This window comes from Zootoca vivipara, chromosome 16, assembly GCF_963506605.1.
Source record: "Zootoca vivipara chromosome 16, rZooViv1.1, whole genome shotgun sequence".
Classification (NCBI taxonomy): Eukaryota; Metazoa; Chordata; class Lepidosauria; order Squamata; family Lacertidae; genus Zootoca; species Zootoca vivipara.
In genome coordinates, this window is record NC_083291.1 from 37,530,077 (window position 1) to 37,547,171 (window position 17,095).

General features: G+C 49.9%; 1 protein-coding gene across 1 annotated transcript in view; it reads left to right on the top strand.

Moving 5' to 3' along the window:
• The window catches only part of ITIH6 (inter-alpha-trypsin inhibitor heavy chain family member 6), a 28,415-nt gene extending 11,320 nt beyond the window's left edge, over positions 1-17,095 (top strand). The window contains exons 3-14 of the mRNA XM_035097490.2: positions 149-259; positions 1,507-1,754; positions 2,550-2,719; positions 4,470-4,586; positions 6,704-6,875; positions 7,560-9,362; positions 9,982-10,008; positions 11,580-11,609; positions 12,098-12,148; positions 12,241-12,354; positions 13,670-14,050; positions 15,077-17,095. Coding sequence (XP_034953381.2) covers positions 149-259; positions 1,507-1,754; positions 2,550-2,719; positions 4,470-4,586; positions 6,704-6,875; positions 7,560-9,362; positions 9,982-10,008; positions 11,580-11,609; positions 12,098-12,148; positions 12,241-12,354; positions 13,670-14,050; positions 15,077-15,312 — 3,460 coding nt within the window. The 3' untranslated portion in view covers positions 15,313-17,095. The remainder of the gene's footprint in view (positions 1-148; positions 260-1,506; positions 1,755-2,549; positions 2,720-4,469; positions 4,587-6,703; positions 6,876-7,559; positions 9,363-9,981; positions 10,009-11,579; positions 11,610-12,097; positions 12,149-12,240; positions 12,355-13,669; positions 14,051-15,076) is intronic.

Here is a 17,095-nt window from a genome sequence, read left to right on the forward strand (position 1 = left end):
TTGTTCTCAGTCCCCTTTACCTGTTCACAGATCTCTATTTAAAACAGCAAGTCACTTTTTATAGTTTCCTTTTGATCTCATCTGTACTCATGGTATTAGCAGAGTCTACAAGGAGTCATGGGTGACTTTTTTTTTCTGTCCATACCAGGACCATTAATGAGAAAATCTATGTGGCTGAGGTGAAGGAGAAGCACCAGGCAAAGAAGATGTATGATGAAGCCCGCAGGCAGGGAAAGACAGCAGCTCATGTTGGCACCAAGTAAGAGACCCTCCTGCCATGCAACCTTTGCCCTCCTCCAGAGATAGCTAGGGGCCTTTCATGTGCACACAGCTCAAATCTCACATGTGAGAAGTGTAACCTCCACGACTCTGCTCTGAAACAACAGAGACCAATTGGTGGAACCTGCAACAAAATGTTGCAGTGTGAAGCGCTTCCGGGTAGCCAAGCCCTCTTCTCAGATAGCCCAGACCATCCCCTGCTCACCACCAGCATTCCATTCCCACTGAGCATGCTCCATTCAGCTGTTTGGGGAGGTGCCACCCAAGTGCTTTCCCCCCTGAAGAATGAATGTTTGTCCTTTTGCAGACCTGTGGATTCTGCCATCCCCTCACAAGTCTGGATAAAGCTGTTCTGACTGCATAAGGACTGGAACTTGGGGTGGGGGAGATATTTGATTCTGTTTGCATTTAAAGGAGAACCTTCCTGATTCAAACTTTCCGAAGCAACGCCACAATTCAAAATCCACACTTCTCTGAGTTTTGCCTTGCAATTCTCCAAGCAAATAAAGCATACAGAAATGCATATAAAGTGTACCTAAAGTGGATAAAAATGAGTACCGTATATTCCAGCGTATAAGATGACTGGGCGTATAAGACGACCCTCAACTTTTCCAGTTAAAATATAGAGTTTGGGATATACTCGCCGTATAAGAAATACGACCCGGCGTATAAGACAACCCCCGGCTTTTGAGAAGATTTTCCTGGGTTAAAAAGTAGTCTTATATGCAGGAATATACAGTATATTAATGAAGCATCAGAAGGCTTGGGGAAACCTCAAGGTTTGCCAAAGTACCAAAAAAAAACTCGTGTGGGGGGGGGGAGATCTTAAGGACCACAGAGCAGCCCAAGGAGGACAGAGCATGCTCAGTGTCCACAAAATGGTGGCTGACTTTTGGGGGAATGGGAATGGAAAACCTGGTGGAAGGGAGAATGGGACGATCAAGGGAGAGGGTTGAGCCGGCCGGCTGGCTGGTCCAGGCTCAGAATCTGTTTGGAAGCATGCAAAGGAGAGAGGTAGTCAATGACACCCACCACTCAGCCCCCTTCAGGAAGATTTTTTGAAAGCATGCCCAAATGCAGCCTGCTCTGTGCTTGTGCGGAATTGTTCACGCAACCAGTCGAGATTGATAATGAGCGGGCTTGCCACAAGTGCAGGGCTCCTGCCGAGTGGGTTCTCAAAGAGCAAACATCATATCCGATAACCTGCTATTGAGTGACATTTCCCAGGGACCGAGAAACGGAAAAATTCAGGGTGTCGGCCAGCGTGGAGGCAGGGGGCAAGGTGACCTTTGAGCTGACTTACGAAGAGCTGCTGCAGCGCCATTTGGGCAAGTACCAGCATGCCATCAGCATCCGGCCCCATCAGGTGGTAAGGAACCTCAGCGTGGAGGTGAGCATCTCTGAGCGCACCGGCATCAGCTACGTCCATGTACTGCCACTCCGCACGAGCCGACTGCTGACCAACACCCTTCGAGGTAAGTTGTTCTCCTCCGGCTGCATGGTCAGGGGGGCTGCCAGATAAGCGTCACTTTTGGTCTTTTTTGTAAAAAGAAAAGGATAATACATTTATCCAGTGTGCTTAATTATTATCTCTTGCTTTGATGATCAGCCGGCTGTCCAGGTTTAAGCAGGTTCCAGAGCACTGCGGTACACTCTTGTGTTGTGACGCCACCTGCTTTCACCACAGTTGTAACACGGGAGGAGGTGAATTGCAGATTTGGGTGTGTTGGTTGTGTAGCTTTTGCTCCCAAAATCTTAGGCTTTCAGCAAAGGCAAATAGATACACCTGGGAACTGCTGCTCAGTTTTCATGAAAAACAGGACCTGTAGATTCCAAGTCTTGGGGATGATTCGCACACGCATGTGCAACACTTCCACTTCTCCCACCTCTTTCCCCTGGGAAAACTTGCTCTTTACTGCTGAACCAGAGCAAACATCAACTGGATTTTCTGCTGATTGATGTTTGCTCTGATACTGCGGTAAAGAGTGGGTTTTCCTGAGGAAAGTGGTCGGGCAAACAGAAAACCACTCAGACCCATGCCCAGAAAGCACAGGGCAAGCGGAAAACCTCTCGGACCCTTGCTTTCTAGGCTTGGGACAAGCGGAAGTGTGGAAGAGCCCTGATCCCAGTTAAAAGGATCTGGAAGTTCTGTCCGTAGTGCTAGGTCTATAAAGGCTTGAGTTCATTCCGTGCTGTGGCTCTCATGCATGGGTGAGCCAGCTGCCCTCAACCTCGTCCACACCACAGATGAATTTGCCATTTCCTTTCAGGTGATGCTGATGTGCCACCATCTACTCGGGTGGAGAAAGGAACACACTGTGCTTGGATTGTTTTCACCCCAACCCCGCAAGAGCAGGCGGAGTTCTCCAGCTCAGGAATCATGGGTGATTTTGTGGTTCAGTATGACGTGACCATGCCGGATGTTGCAGGAGACGTGCAGGTTAGGGAAAGGACTACCCAACCAGAACTGAGACTAGATGGAACATTTGGGGCTTCAGGACTGCCTTAGAAAGGGTAACACAGACTGTGATACAGAGGGATCCAGGCAGGCAGGGACCAATGCGAGCATGAGAATGGCTTTGTTGGATCAAATTGAATGGCTGCTTAGTCCAGCTGTGTTGCGAAACTTGTCAGTCAGATGCCTCTAGAACAGGCATCCCCAAACTTTGGCCCTCCAGATGTTTTGGACTACAATTCTCATCTTCCCCAACCACTGGTCCTGTTAGCTAGGGATCATGGGAGTTGTAGGCCAAAACATCTGGAGGGCCGCAGTTTGGGGGTGCCTGCTCTAGAAGGTCACAGGCAGGCAGGACTGTGAGTACTTGGTTCAAAATAAGTCCTGCTTCTATAAAAGCAGGACCATGCAATCTGGATAATTTATGCAAATGAATGTCTCTATAAAGTACTTTCCATTTACAGTATTCTCCGTGTTTCAGTTTCTGCATGCGGCACAGTTACACCGGGCAATCTTATTTAGCCCTGGTAATTCTTCTGATAATTCTGTATTGCCCATACAAATCTTCCTGTTACGCATGAGAGATAAAAACTTGCTTGAAAGGAAGGAAGGACGGTGAGATTATTAGGAAGCCAAATTCTGCACCCAATACCACATCTTTCACATTTTTTCTGCAGTTGTGCTTGTAGGAGAGGAAGATAATTACCATCCCCAGGTACCTTTCCTTAGAAGCTGCTAATGCAACAGCAGGGATAGTCTGTTGTCTTCCCACTATTGTTGGACTCTAACTACCATCAGTCCCAGCCAGCATGCACAATGGCCAGGGATGGTGGGATTTTAAACCCAGCAACCTCTGGAGATCCACAGGTTCCCCATCCCTGGGATTGTTTGTTGTTGGCATCCATCTGTCTCAAGAGACAACGGAGCCAGTGTGGTGTAGTGGTTAAGAGCGGTAGACTCGTAATCTGGGGAACTGGGTTCGCGTCTCCGCTCCTCCACATGCAGCTGCTGGTTGACCTTGGACTAGTCACACTTCTCTGAAGTCTCTCAGCCCCACTCACCTCACAGAGTGTTTGTTGTGGGGGAGGAAGGGAAAGGAGAAAGTTAGCCGCTTTGAGACTCCTTAGGGTAGTGATAAAGCGGGATATCAAATCCAAACTCTTCTTCTTTTTCTTCTGGGGGTGAAGTCAAACCACTGGAGAATCACAGTGCCTGCTGTGGCTGCAGAGACCAGTAACTCTTAACTGCTTCCCCCTGTGTTGGTTTTGCTGCATTAGCAGCACCAAAGGGACTTCTCTGGGGCACAAGCGTAGGTAGTGTGTGTGGAGGTCCTGGGCTGCCCAGATGACAAGACCCCCTGCCAGCCTCACTGATGTGGTCCAAAGGAAAGCAGAGCAATACATTTGGCACGAGCTTGGCTGTAGGAGTTGCCGGAAGGAGGCATACAAGGCGCCATCCAATGGTCTTAGGGACTGCACTCTGCATTTGTGTAGGGTGGGGTGGGATTAAATCAGGCTTCCTCAACCTCAGCCCTCCAGATGTTTTTGGCCTACAACTCCCATGATCCCTAGCTAGCAGACCCAGTGGTAAGGGATGATGGGAATTGTAGTCTCAAAACTTCTGGAGGGCTGAGGTTGAGAAAGCCTGGACTAAATGATAGTGTGCACCCTTTCCAGAGTGACCGTTCTCTCTCTCCCTCTCTCTCCCTCCCTCCCTCTCTCTCCCTCTCTCTCAGATCTACAATGGCTACTTTGTCCACTTCTTTGCCCCGAGGGGCTTGCCCCCTGTACAGAAGGACGTGGTGTTTGTTATCGATGTCAGTGGCTCCATGTATGGCACCAAGATGAAACAGGTGAAGTTGCAAGCGGGAAGGGCCCCTTTCCCCAAAATTGGTGTCTTTGTGTTGGCACACGTGCAGGGCCGCCCGAAGCATATCTGGCGCCATGGTGCAAAGCTCCCTCTTGTGCCCCCCCCGTTTCCCTGTCAGCAGGGCTGGAGGAGGCGGGCCGCGGCTGGAGGGCGGCTCCTCCGGCAGGGAAGAGGCGGAGGCTGGACGTGGCACCTCCCGGCTCAGCTGGCTGCTTCGTGCCATGGTGGCCACGGCAGACAGAGGCTCCGGGCGCGGCGCTGCTTCGGTGCAGCATGGCGGAGGTGGGAGAGGCCTCCGCCTCTTCCGCCTCTTCCCTGGCACCCTCCAGAACTTGGCGCCCTGGCGCCCCGCACCACTAGCCTCTATGGGTAAGACGCCGCTACACATTTGCTATAGTCCAGGAGGAACCGGTGGGAAACATGGGTTGTTATTTCCCAAGATGCACATCTCCTAAGTCCAATTTCCTGGTGCTTATATGCTAGAATTGGGCTCAGTGCCATGCAAGGGTAGAATGTCAGTGTGAATAGGCTGTGTGAAGACAAACAGAAGTGAACATATTATTACTATTATTGCTACATTTTTATCCCACCCTTCCTCAAGGTGGCATACATGCATAGCTGCCAAGTACCCCGTTTTGCCCAGGAAACCCCCGTATTTTCTTACCGTTTCCCGCTGGTCTCCCGAATGGATTTATCTCCCGTAAATCCCCCGGAAAGCAGCTCCTGCCGGCGGCCATGTTTCTGGTGCCGCTCTGCCCATTTCTGAAATGGCTGCGGCGCCAGAAGGTGCTTCTACGCATGTTGAGCTGAGCTGATTTAATATTTTCCAACAACAGATGTTGAGCTCCAAGTGACTCACAATAATCACAACAATAGCATTAAAAAACAACAAACAAGGCTATCACAATAATTTCAAACGCAATAGCTGATGAAGCAAACGACAAATTCATCAAAACCATTAGTACAATTCAATAATGTCAGAGCATTACCAGGGTTTTATGCTGTGTGCAAAGGAAGAAGCTCCTCCCAATTTTCAGCAAATTCCCATTTGGTCTGCTGCACCACAGCCTGCCCCATTCAGCAATGTAAACCTCAAGAGAAGCTTTTGTGGGGAAGAGGGGGAGAGAAAAGTCACTTTTCACCCTTTCTGTGACTGTTTTAAAATGTTTTTAGATGTTCTTAATTTTTTAAAATAAATAAATTAAAATTTAATTGTACAGTGGAACCTCGGTTTATGAACACCTCGGTTTACGAATTTTCGGTTTACGAACGCCGCGGACCCATCTGGAACGGATTAATCCACTTTCCATTACTTTCAATGGGAAAGTTCGCTTCAGTTTATGAACAGACTTCCGGAACCAATTGTGTTCATAAACCGAGGTACCACTGTATTTGTTGCTTGCCACCCTGGGCTCCTTTTGGGAGGAAGGGTGAGGTAAAATGTCAATAAATAAGTAAGTAAGTAAATTATGTGTGGCAGTCATTGCCTGCTTTGACTCATTAAGCATAGCTACTATAATACTAAAATTATTCTGAACTTGGAACTCTTTGCATATGGCACCTTCTTGAGGACAATATGCAAGGAGGCGAGTGTCGTGCACTTCACAAGCCACATAGCTGCCAAGTCTCCCGTATTCTCTGGGAAACCCCCATTTTTCTAGCTGTTCTCAGCTGAAAAAACGGATTTTTTTGTTTTTCCCCGGGTTATTCTGGCGCGGCGGCCATTTTGGAACTGGGCGGAGCATGCTCAGAAGCGACTTTTGATGCAGCTCTGCCCAGTTCAAAAATGGCTGCAGTGCGACTTCTGGCACAGCGGCCATTTTGGAACTGGGCAAAGCAGCATCAAAAGTCGCTTCTGAGCATGCTCCGCCCAGTTCCAAAATGGCGGCAGCGCTACTTCCGGTCTTCTACTTCCGGTCCGGTCCCTTATTTCTCCCACAGCGACTTGGTAGGTATGACAAGCCATTAATGCTGAGCTGTAGATAAGTTGCATGGACCTGTGTCTGGAAAGGTTCAAACAGCAGCCCCTTGCGGCTTGGGAAACATGGATCAAGCATTTACTTAAGCAGATGTTTTACGTAGGGAAGTTTTGTTCCGCAGACCAAAAAGGCCATGCATGTCATCCTGAGCGACCTCCACCAAGATGACTACTTCAACATTGTTACTTTCTCGGACGCTGTGAATGTGTGGATGCCCAGCCATTCCATCCAAGCTACTCCTCAGAATATCCGGAAGGCCAAGGACTATGTCAGCAAGATGGAAGCAGACGGATGTGAGTTCTGGGCTGGCCAGGATAATTGCTGGGGGGTGGGGTGGGGGTGTGTGGATTGCTGGTGTGTTGGTCCTGGAGTCAAGGCCATTTGGGGTATTGGGAAGAATGCTCCATATTCATCCCTGCCAAGTTGCTGTCAGAGAAATAAGGGACTGGGCTGGAAATAGCAGACCGGAAGTAGCGCTGCCGCCATTTTGGAACTGGGTGACTTTTGATGCTGCTTTGCCCAGTTCCAAAATGGCTGCCGTGCCAGAAGTCGCACTGCAGCCATTTTGGAACTGGGCAGAGCAGCATCAAAAGTCGCTTCTGAGCATGCTCCACTCAGTTCCAAAATGGCCGCTGCGCCAGAATAAACCGGGGGGAAACAAAAAAAATCCGTTTTTTCAGCTAGGAACAGCTGGAAAAATGGGGATTTCCCGGGGGAAACGGGAGACTTGGCAGCTATGCATATTTGCTCTCTTGAGCTCTGCCCTCCCCATTCTTACACACAGTTAGCCGAAACTGGGGTAGATCAAAGCTGCCCAACACTCGCTTTCTAGAACCCAAATTCTCCCCTTTGGGTGTGACACAGAAGACCCGATTCATAGCCCTCTCTGGGTCTACCCCTTCCTTTAGACACCACTGTTCTTCCTAGAAAACCTAGGAGTCCTGTCTTCTGATTTCCCCGGGCCTTCTGCTCCCTAGGGACTGATATCAACGCAGCTCTGCTTGCTGCCGCCTCCGTCTTCAACCGGAGCTCTCCAGCAGCGGGGAAAGTTGTGAAGGAACAGAGAATCCCCCTGATCATCTTCCTGACAGATGGCGAGCCCACCTCAGGCGTGACAGCTGGCAGCCGCATTCTCTCCAACGCTCAGCAGGCTCTGAAAGGCACCACCTCGCTTTTCGGCCTGGCTTTCGGTGACGATGCGGACTACGGGCTGCTGAGGCGCCTGTCGCTAGAGAACCGCGGCGTCGCTCGGCGCATCTACGAGGAAGCCGATGCCACTTTGCAGCTGAAGGGTTTCTACGACGAGATCGCCAGCCCTTTGCTGTATGATGTGGAGCTGGCCTACCTGGACGGGGTGGCACAAGACCTCACCCAGAACCTGTTCCCCAACTATTTCCTGGGCTCCGAGCTGGTTGTGGCTGGGCGGGTGAAGCCAGGGGCATCAGAGCTGCGGGTACGCACCACGGGGCATGGCCAGGAGGGCCCGCTGAGCCAGGAAAACGACATCTCTGCCAACACCACTGAAGCTGCTCCCTTTGGCTGCTTTGGGGATGCCAACAAGATCAGTCGCTTTGTGCAGAGGCTTTGGGCCTACTTCACCATTCAGGACCTGCTGCAGGCCCGGTTCCGAGCCAATGACACAGCCGCCCGCCGCCTGCTGACTGAAAAGGCCACCAACCTGTCACTCAAGTACAACTTTGTCACCCCCGTCACCTCCCTGATTGTGGTGCGGCCAGATGAGGACAGAGAGAAGGGCCGGCCACCCAAAGCTACTACCAGCCCTCCTGGGGTGACCGGAGCGCTCAAGGCCACCCCCACAACTTTGGGGGTTTCTGCTTCATCGGGGCTATCTAAAGTGGCGAAAGCCACACCTACCCTTGGAGCAACCAGCGTCCCCATGGTTGCAAAATCCCCAAAGGCCACAGCAAGGCCAGGATCTGCTCCCACTCCCCTGGTCCCAGTGGCAGCAGCTAGAGTTACTAAAGCAGCCAGAGTCACGTCCCCACCATTTGCTGCCATTACTGCTGTCACTCCCGCCACTGCCTTCATTTCCCCAGTGCCTCCTGCTCCCGGTTACACCAAAACTGCCAAAGCTGCCACACCAGTTCCAGGAGTGACTGCCTTGTCTCTGACTCCTGCTGTCATTCGTGGGTCTGCTAAACCACCCAGAGCCACAGCCTCCCCAAGGGGAACCAAGCCGCCCATCAAACCCTCAAAGCCCAGCTCCACCAGAGCTGGGAGGCTTAAGGTCACGCTTCAGCCACACTCTGTTTTGGAGACTAGAGGAACAGCTGTTTCCAAGGTCCTGGTAGGGACCGCCAGCACAGGGCACGGCAGGCCTCCCACGACAGTGCACCCGCCTGGCAGTGCCAAGGTCCTAGGGGGTCACTCCAGTTCCTGGGAGCAGCAGGAGACGACACCAAACCCTGTCAACGAGCACCACATGCCTACCAGCTGGCAGGCAAGTACTGCCAAGGTGGAGTCAGGGAACGTTCCCTGGAGTAAGACAACAACTCCCAAAGGTGGGGCAGCCACAGAGATGCACACTGACAAGCCCCCATGGGATAGTACCATCCCAGCTACATCCTTAGTGACTCTGGGAGCAGAGTTGGAGAGTAAAAGCAGGATTCCTGGTAGCACCACCTCTGCGCCAGACATCAGCCTCCTCCTGCTGCCTGGGGAGTCCGAGCTACGCTCAGCCACCGACCAGGACACAGAATATGTGGAGTCATTGAACCCGCCGGCTGTGTATAGTTTCGTGACACCCCGGGGACATGCAGGTAGGTGCAAGGAAATGTTTCAGCCTTCCTCTGACATCTGCAACCTCTTCTACACCTGGCCAACACTTGCCTCACTTCCAGGATCCTTAATCCAATTGTCACGCTACTGGTCTGCCAAGCACTGGGTGGGCTACGGGTCTTGCTTGAGAAGGAACTTGGCTTGGTTCAACACTCATAGGTCTTTAACAACTCTTTGGTTCTACCAGCATTTGGTGCTACCATCCCAAGAACCAACGGTGTGGTCTCTTTCTTCCCTGCTCTGTCTCTCCCACCTTAACCTGTGCTCTAACTTTACCATCTTTCTCCTCATTTAGGACCCATTGCTTCGTCTTCCCCTTTCCTTCCTTCTAGCCTGTGCATCTTGCACTGCTAACTCTTCCCAGCAGTCTGGCTTTCTCCCAGGTCATCTCCTGCTGCTGCTCTACATTATTCGGGATGTTGGTGGACTCTTAACTCCCATCAAGCCCAAGTCAACATGCTCAATGGCTGGGAATGATGGAAGTGGAAGTCCAGCAATGTCTAGAGGGAGTCATGTTTGTTGCCCGTGCTCTATGCCATCTTCTTCCCATTCTGCTCCCAAATTGTTCAGGCTCTCAACTTTTGTCTGTCTTCTCCTCAGGAACTCTGGATTATGAAGACTATTCAGGTAATTCTGCCATCATAGTCACTCACTCTGAACTTTGGTGGGCTGGTAAGGTCATCCTATTTCCTATTTTAAAAGGTTTCCTCAGATTTCAGTCCTCCTGCCTCTCTGATGGTTAAGAGATGTTTTTCAGCTGGGAATCAGGGCTGACTTGAACACAGGGCCTTGCCTGTATAATAGGTTGCCGATTCTTTCTTTTTTTATTTTTACAGAAATCCCACACGGATATTAATATGCAGCAGCCTCCCCCCAACCTGGTGCCCTACAATTGTTTAGGACTGCAACTCTCTTTGCACCTACCCAGCATGGCCAGAGGTCAGGGATGAAGGGAGCTGCAATTCAAAACATCTGAAGGGCATCAGGTAAAGGAAAGCTTGCATATGGAAAAGTGGCACTCGGCCTCAGAATGTACATGATAACAGTACTTTCCAGAACCTCAGGCTTGGCATACAATTTGTGATTACTAGAAAAGCCTGAAATGGGGACATTTTAAAGCCTCTCCATAGAAATGGGAGGCAAGAAGTACAAACACACACACACACACACACACACACACACACACACACACACACCTTGCTCATACCACTTTCAGGCTAACCAGAAAGCTGAAATTTAATATACATAAAGCCCCCAAGCCATACCTACTACCCAAAGCCTGAAAATGGGCCACTTCTTTGAATCCAGCACTCAAAACACAGCACAATAATTTTCTGTCTTGGGTTCTACAGGAACAGATAGCTCTATTAGCAATGACCAGCAATTCCAGCACCAAGCAAGCCAAGCTCAATATCTTACAGAAGTGTATGTGTAAATCCTGTTCAGGCATGGATTTGTGGGGAGGGGCCAGAAATCATTGCTCTTTGCCTACAGAATGCAAGCGCCATTTACTAGCATTTGTATAAAACTTGAAAGCTGCTCAAGATAAATTCAAACTGATATGGGACCCAGGTGGCGCTGTGGTTAAACCACTGAGCCTAGGGCTTGCTGATCAGAAGGTTGGTGGTTCGAATCCCTGTGACGGGGTGAGCTCCCATTGCTCGGTCCCAGCTCCTGCCAACCTAGCAGTTCGAAAGCACGTCAAAATGCAAGTAGATAAATAGGAACCGCTACAGCGGGAAGGTAAACGGCGTTTCCATGTGCTGCTCTGGTTTGCCAGAAGCGGCTTTGTCATGCTGGCCACATGACCTGGAAGCTATACGCCAGCTCCCTCGGCCAATAATGCGAGATGAGCGCGCAACCCCAGAGTCGGTCACGACTGGACCTAATGGTCAGGGGTCCCTTTACCTTACCTTTATGTATTTGGGAAGTTGTTGTGGCCTTCCAAGCAGGCCCATTGTAGTTGCCTGCTTCTGGCTGCAAAGCAACAGTACAAGCACCACTGACGTTTCAGTGACTCTCTTGGGTTCTGCAGGAACAGATAACTCTATTAGCAACGACAACTGAAGGGATTCAGAGAAAAGCTGGGCTGGGCTCAGCCGCTTGGGAAAGGGGGTGGAGGGCAGTGGTACCAGGGGAGGATTGCTTCCAAGGGTGTCCATTGCCCGACTCCTCTGAAAATAGACTTTCCTTTGCAGACTTCTTAGAAGAACCGGATGGTGATTCAGGTACATCCCTGCAGGGTGGGTGCATAAGGGCAGCAGGGCTGATAACTGGTGAAGTCTTATGTCGGACAGAAACGGAATCCGAAAAGCCACTCAAGTCTGGGTTCAGCCAGGCTTTGCCCATGGCCTGTAGCTGCCTTTGTTTTGTCTCGGCTCAACCACCACCTGCCAATATTTCATTCTGAATCCACCCTTCCTCACTTGCCATGTTTTGCCCTCTTTTGCCCTGCCTTGGCCCAAGGTGGTGGTGGTGGTGGGGAGGTGAGCATTTTCAAAATAAACATCTTGATCCTGACTGGCCGATCCTTTTCAACGTCTGCACTGCAGCAGCCTATATATGGGCCAAGACAGCTGATCCAAATTCCTTTGGGTTAGTTGCTAGGCAAAGAGGCAGAGCCTACCTTGGCCCCAAAATTAGATGCCCAGATATGTTGAGAGTGATGCTTAATGACCAGTAGATCTAATGCTGCTCCTTCCATCTCTCTTTCCAGGCTCCTTGGTAGGTTCATCTGACCCTGGCTTCTTCACTTTTTCCTCCTGGGGTAAGACCATCTTATTCCCAACCATGCAGATTCCCATGCCTCCCTCCTTTTTAAATTTAGTATCTTACATCCTTGTTTGTTTTTCCTTGCAGTGGATGGAGACCCTCACTTTGTAGTAAGGTTGCCACATTCACTGGGGAACCTGTGCTTTACTCTGGATGGATGCTCAGGTGATGTCCTGCGCTTGGTGAGCGACCCTGCAACAGGTAAGGGCTGCAGTGCCTTCTGATCAACATGGGTTGGGCTTGTTCTGAACTAACCCAGAGGGTTCCAAGAACAAAATTATTGTTTTCAATAATTTTGACATTTCAAGCCAGGTACATGTGCCTGCAAGGGATGCGGGTGGCGCTGTGGTCTAAACCACAGAGCCTAGGGCTTGCCAATTGGAAGGTCGGCAGTTCAAATCCCCGCGACGGGGTGAGCTCCCATTGTTCGGTCCCAGCTGCTGTCCACCTAGCAGTTTAAAAGCACGTCAAGTGCAAGTAGATAAATAGGTACCGCTCCAGCGGGAAGGTAAACGGCATTTCTGTGTGCTGCTCTGGTTTCGCCAGAAACTGCTTAGTCATGCTGGCCACATGCTGGCCATGTCCTTTGGCCTATATAGCAAGATGAGCGCACAACCAGAGTCGTCCCTGACTGGACCTAACAGTCAGTGGTACGTTTACCTTTACCTTTTAACATGTGCCTGCAAGCATATGCAGTGTGTCTACCCACCCTTCTCCATCCAACCTGCACATCTTTTAAAGAATCTGACAGTGCCTCTGAGGATGTGCAGATAATTTGTCAAGAGAATCAACTTCTGTTAAAAATGGATCTAGGACTCAGTGCCTTTGTACACTACAAAGTGCTTTTCATCTCTGCTGGGAAGCAAGTACAAACAAAAAATGGCAGAGTGCGCACACACAAAATCTACATATTATAAAAAGGGAAATTAATTTAGATACACAATCTACCACTCTATTTTGTACTCTCAAATTCTAGCAACTGGGCAGGAAGAGAGAATTTTAGCTAGTTGACAAATCCTGAGAGTAAGGAGATATGTTCCTGTTTAGATGCATTGAAAGCAGTTATACCAACAGGTATGGCTTACCCCAAAGAATTCTGGGAACTGTAGCTGTTAACAGTGCTGAGACCTTTCACACTTAAAGTTCCCAGCCTCCTTAACAAGCTACAGTTCCTATGATTTTTTTGGGGGGGGGCAGTAGGACTGTTAAGAGCATTATAAGAGTGTTTTCGGTGTGGTATGGCCGTTTTGGTTTAGTGGGCTGGTTTAGACTTGCAGGCATGGGAACCCTGTGGCCCTTCAGTTGTTGGACTCCAACTCCTACTGGCACCAGCCAGTCTCACCAGTAGCCAGGAATGATGGGACTTGTACTGGAGGCCCACAGCTTCCCCTCCTCTGGATTAGAGCTGTTGCAAACCAGAACACCCGGGTTCTGTGCCTTCTCCTTCTAGGTGGGAAGTGGGGAAACGGAAAGACTGTTCTTTCATTACAGAGTGCTGCCTTCCTTTGCTCCCCAGGGTTGTCTGTCAACGGGCACCTAATGGGGGCCCCTTTCAGGCCAGGTCACGAGGAGCGTCCCCGCACCTACTTTGATGCCATAACCATGGTAGTGGAACACCCTCGAGTTGGCTATGTGGTCAACGTAACACGGAAGGGCATCACGCTCCACGGTGAAGGTGAGCTGGTGTTGCCCTTTGCCCAGCGGGCTGTAATCCACAAGCCCCAGCTGGCAATTTCTGTGTGGCCTGAAGCCAACGTCACCGTATGGATTGGTCACGAAGTGCAGTTCCTGGTTCTCCTGCATCGCTACAGTCACCCCATGGCTCTGCAGCGGGATCATCTCGGCTTCTATGTGGTGAACAGCAAGGGGCTGTCCGCTTCAGCAAGTGGCTTGCTAGGTGAGCAACTCCTCTTACAAATACAGCTTCTAGGCTGCTAACTAACACCATCCCTCTTGCACAAGCAGTTTCATGCAGGTTGCATCTGTGGCAGAAACCAGAGAGTGCTAGGGTCCCATTGCCCTAGTCCAGACTGCAATGCAATTATTTAGGAGTGTCCTTATGCTACCTGCCTAATTGTAAAAACAGTTGAGTGGAATAGGCAATTTTCATAGAGAAAAACAGCAGGGGAGGGACTAAATGCCCTCTTCCTCTATGCTATACACATCCTGCCAAAGTTGCTGCAAGTTATAAAAAACAGAAGGAAGATCTCAATCATAGCGTTCAAAGATGCTTTTACAGTCACATATAACTTGATCCTGATGAACTAGAATGCAAGCTCTTTAAATATAGCACTGTACCTTTTTGCAATTTTAACTTCAATATACCCAAAGCAAACTCTCTAACCTTGCTGGGAATTTTATCCATCTTTTGAAATCTCCTCTCCCTCCTTTCCAAGATGATCCCCCGGGGATCACAGTAGCACCTGATGGGGAACCTGGTGCCCTCCAGCTGTTGCTGGATCCTGGATTCCAGCTTCCCTGACCATTGGTCATACTGGCTGAGGCTGATAGGAGCTGGAGTCTTGAGGGCACCAGGCTCCCCCACCCCAAAAGTTTTGCCCACTCCACCTTCACTTAGACCAGCAGCCCCTGTCACTTCAGCGTCTATCCTGCAGAAAACCCGATTTTTTAGGACAGAAGGTATTCCTAAGCAGCAAGTAAAGCTGCAGATTTGTGGGGAAGTTTTGTCCCTCCAGCTGTTGCTGAACTACATCTCCCATCATGGCCGGCCATACTTGCTGGGGCTGCTGGGAGGTATAGTTCAGCGACAGGAGCTGGAGGGCCAAAGGTTCCCCACACCTGTTGTAAAGAAAGAGACATGAGCATGGTAAGACTTGTTTGACTGGATGCTTCATCAGTCCGATTCCCCATCTGCCTTTTCCTGACCACGCACATCATGTTTTGCCAATTTCCTCTTCCACAGGCCAGTTTCAGAGGGACACCATCAGGCTCTCCCCAGCCCCCACCGAAGGGGAGAGAGCGGCATGGATGTGGAGGGGCTCTAACAAAGCCCTAGTCACCGAGGTCACCAAAATACTGAAGGATTCATCCTGGAGGGCACATGAGGCACCATGCTGGCTGCTGAAACGCAAGGATGTGGAGGGGCTGCTGGGGGCTCCCTACAGCTCCTACGTAACCTCCGACCTGCTGGAATTGTGAGCCAACCATCTTTCACTCAACTGGGGTAGCAAGCGACAAGTCTAGGACTTTCCCAATTCCCAACCTCCTGCCCCCCCCCCATCCTTACGTGACCGGGATGGTGTGGAAAAGGAGGGAGAGCCTGTTGTCTCCCTTCCATGACCTTTGCAGTAGATTCTGGGGGATGGAGGCAGGATAATTTTAAAAAAATGTCTTGCACAGTGCAGACATGTTTACATTTATGCCCTCATTACACTGTTTTATTAACTTCATATAGAAAAGGACAGTGGATTTATCACAAAGGTCTCCTCGTGTGTGTGCAGGGAATCCTGAATGGGTAACTCATTCCACAGGAAAGGCTGTGTAAATTTTCAACATCATCATCCTTGATGCTGGGAGGATATTCACTTTTTCTCTCCCCTTCCCCCACAAACTTTCCAACAGATATTTGGCCCTCCAAAACCCCGAACTGTTAAAAAACAGCAACACAGTCAAAGGTAGATTCAGCAGCAGACTGAAGCCTGCCTTACTTGGCCTATGAAGCACAAGGACTTCCTGTCCTTTTTGCAATAGTTGCCTATTCCAGCAAATGCACTGCATCTTTTCAACACTAGCACACTATTGGAATAGATCTGCAGGAGAGCCACTTACCAGTGGTGGGTTCAGAAACCTTGATGCCCATTGGTGCAAAGTGGAGACAAACCAGCTAGCAGATAGGCAGAATTCTGCTGTGTGCTTAATGTGGTTATTTTAAAGTCCTGCAAAGAACCATCCCTTTTCTTTGGACCATTTTGGCCAGAAGTGTGGCACCATTAAGTCTTGAGAACTGATCTGTGAAAAGGAGAGTTCAGTTCCAGGATGAAGACGAGGAGTCAACTCTGAGAACAACCCATGCAAGATGCAAACCTCTCTTCTAACCAACAGCAATCCATTCAGAGCCACAGAACAGCAGAGGAGAGCAACCCATTCAGGACACTCTCCGCCACTGATGGAGAATGGGCATCAGGTTGTTCAATAGTTAACAGGAAAGGGGGTGCTGCTGACTGTTTTAAGGTGGCCCTTCTCACCCCTGTACCTTGGAAGCAACAAGTCAGGGAGCCCACTAGGCTGTGCCAATTTATTCTGCATTTTAATCCCTTAAATGACATGTCAATCCCTCCACTAACTATGATGAGCCCCACTTCTGTCCCAACTTTCCCTTTGCACTAAAGGCCCAAACCAGAAGCAAACAAGGCAGCAGTGGGGCCAGTAGGGCAGCAGAACCAAGAAAATGGGTGTGAGGGATTTAAATTGCATCAGCCTGGTCTCTGCACAGGAATGGCTAGAAGTCCTCTTCCATTCTCGCCCCCATAAAATTTCCGATTAGACCCCAACAATGTGATAGCACAGACAACAGCAAAGAGGCAACCCCCGCCCCCCTCTAATCACTCTAGGAGCCCAATGTCTCCCCGTGATGCTGTTACATTACATACATTCATTTTTTATTTGTTGGCTTTATGTTCAGAAAGGCTGCCCCTGAATATTGCAGCCAAGAGCCTCTTTCCCAGAAGTCTGAGACCAGCTCTGGCAAGACAACGTTCTCTTTTCACGTGTTAAATTGTATTTTACAATTCATACAATAAAACGTAAATGACTGTTGAGGAATAGCTGAATGGTACCCAGAGTCTGGACCACTGCTTGGCATGAAGTAAGACTGCACCTGCAGCAAGCCACTTGCAAAGGTCTATGTTACTCACTGCATAACCCTCAAAAATACAACATCAAATGCAAAAGGATCAGCCTACTGCTTCTACGCAAAAGGGAC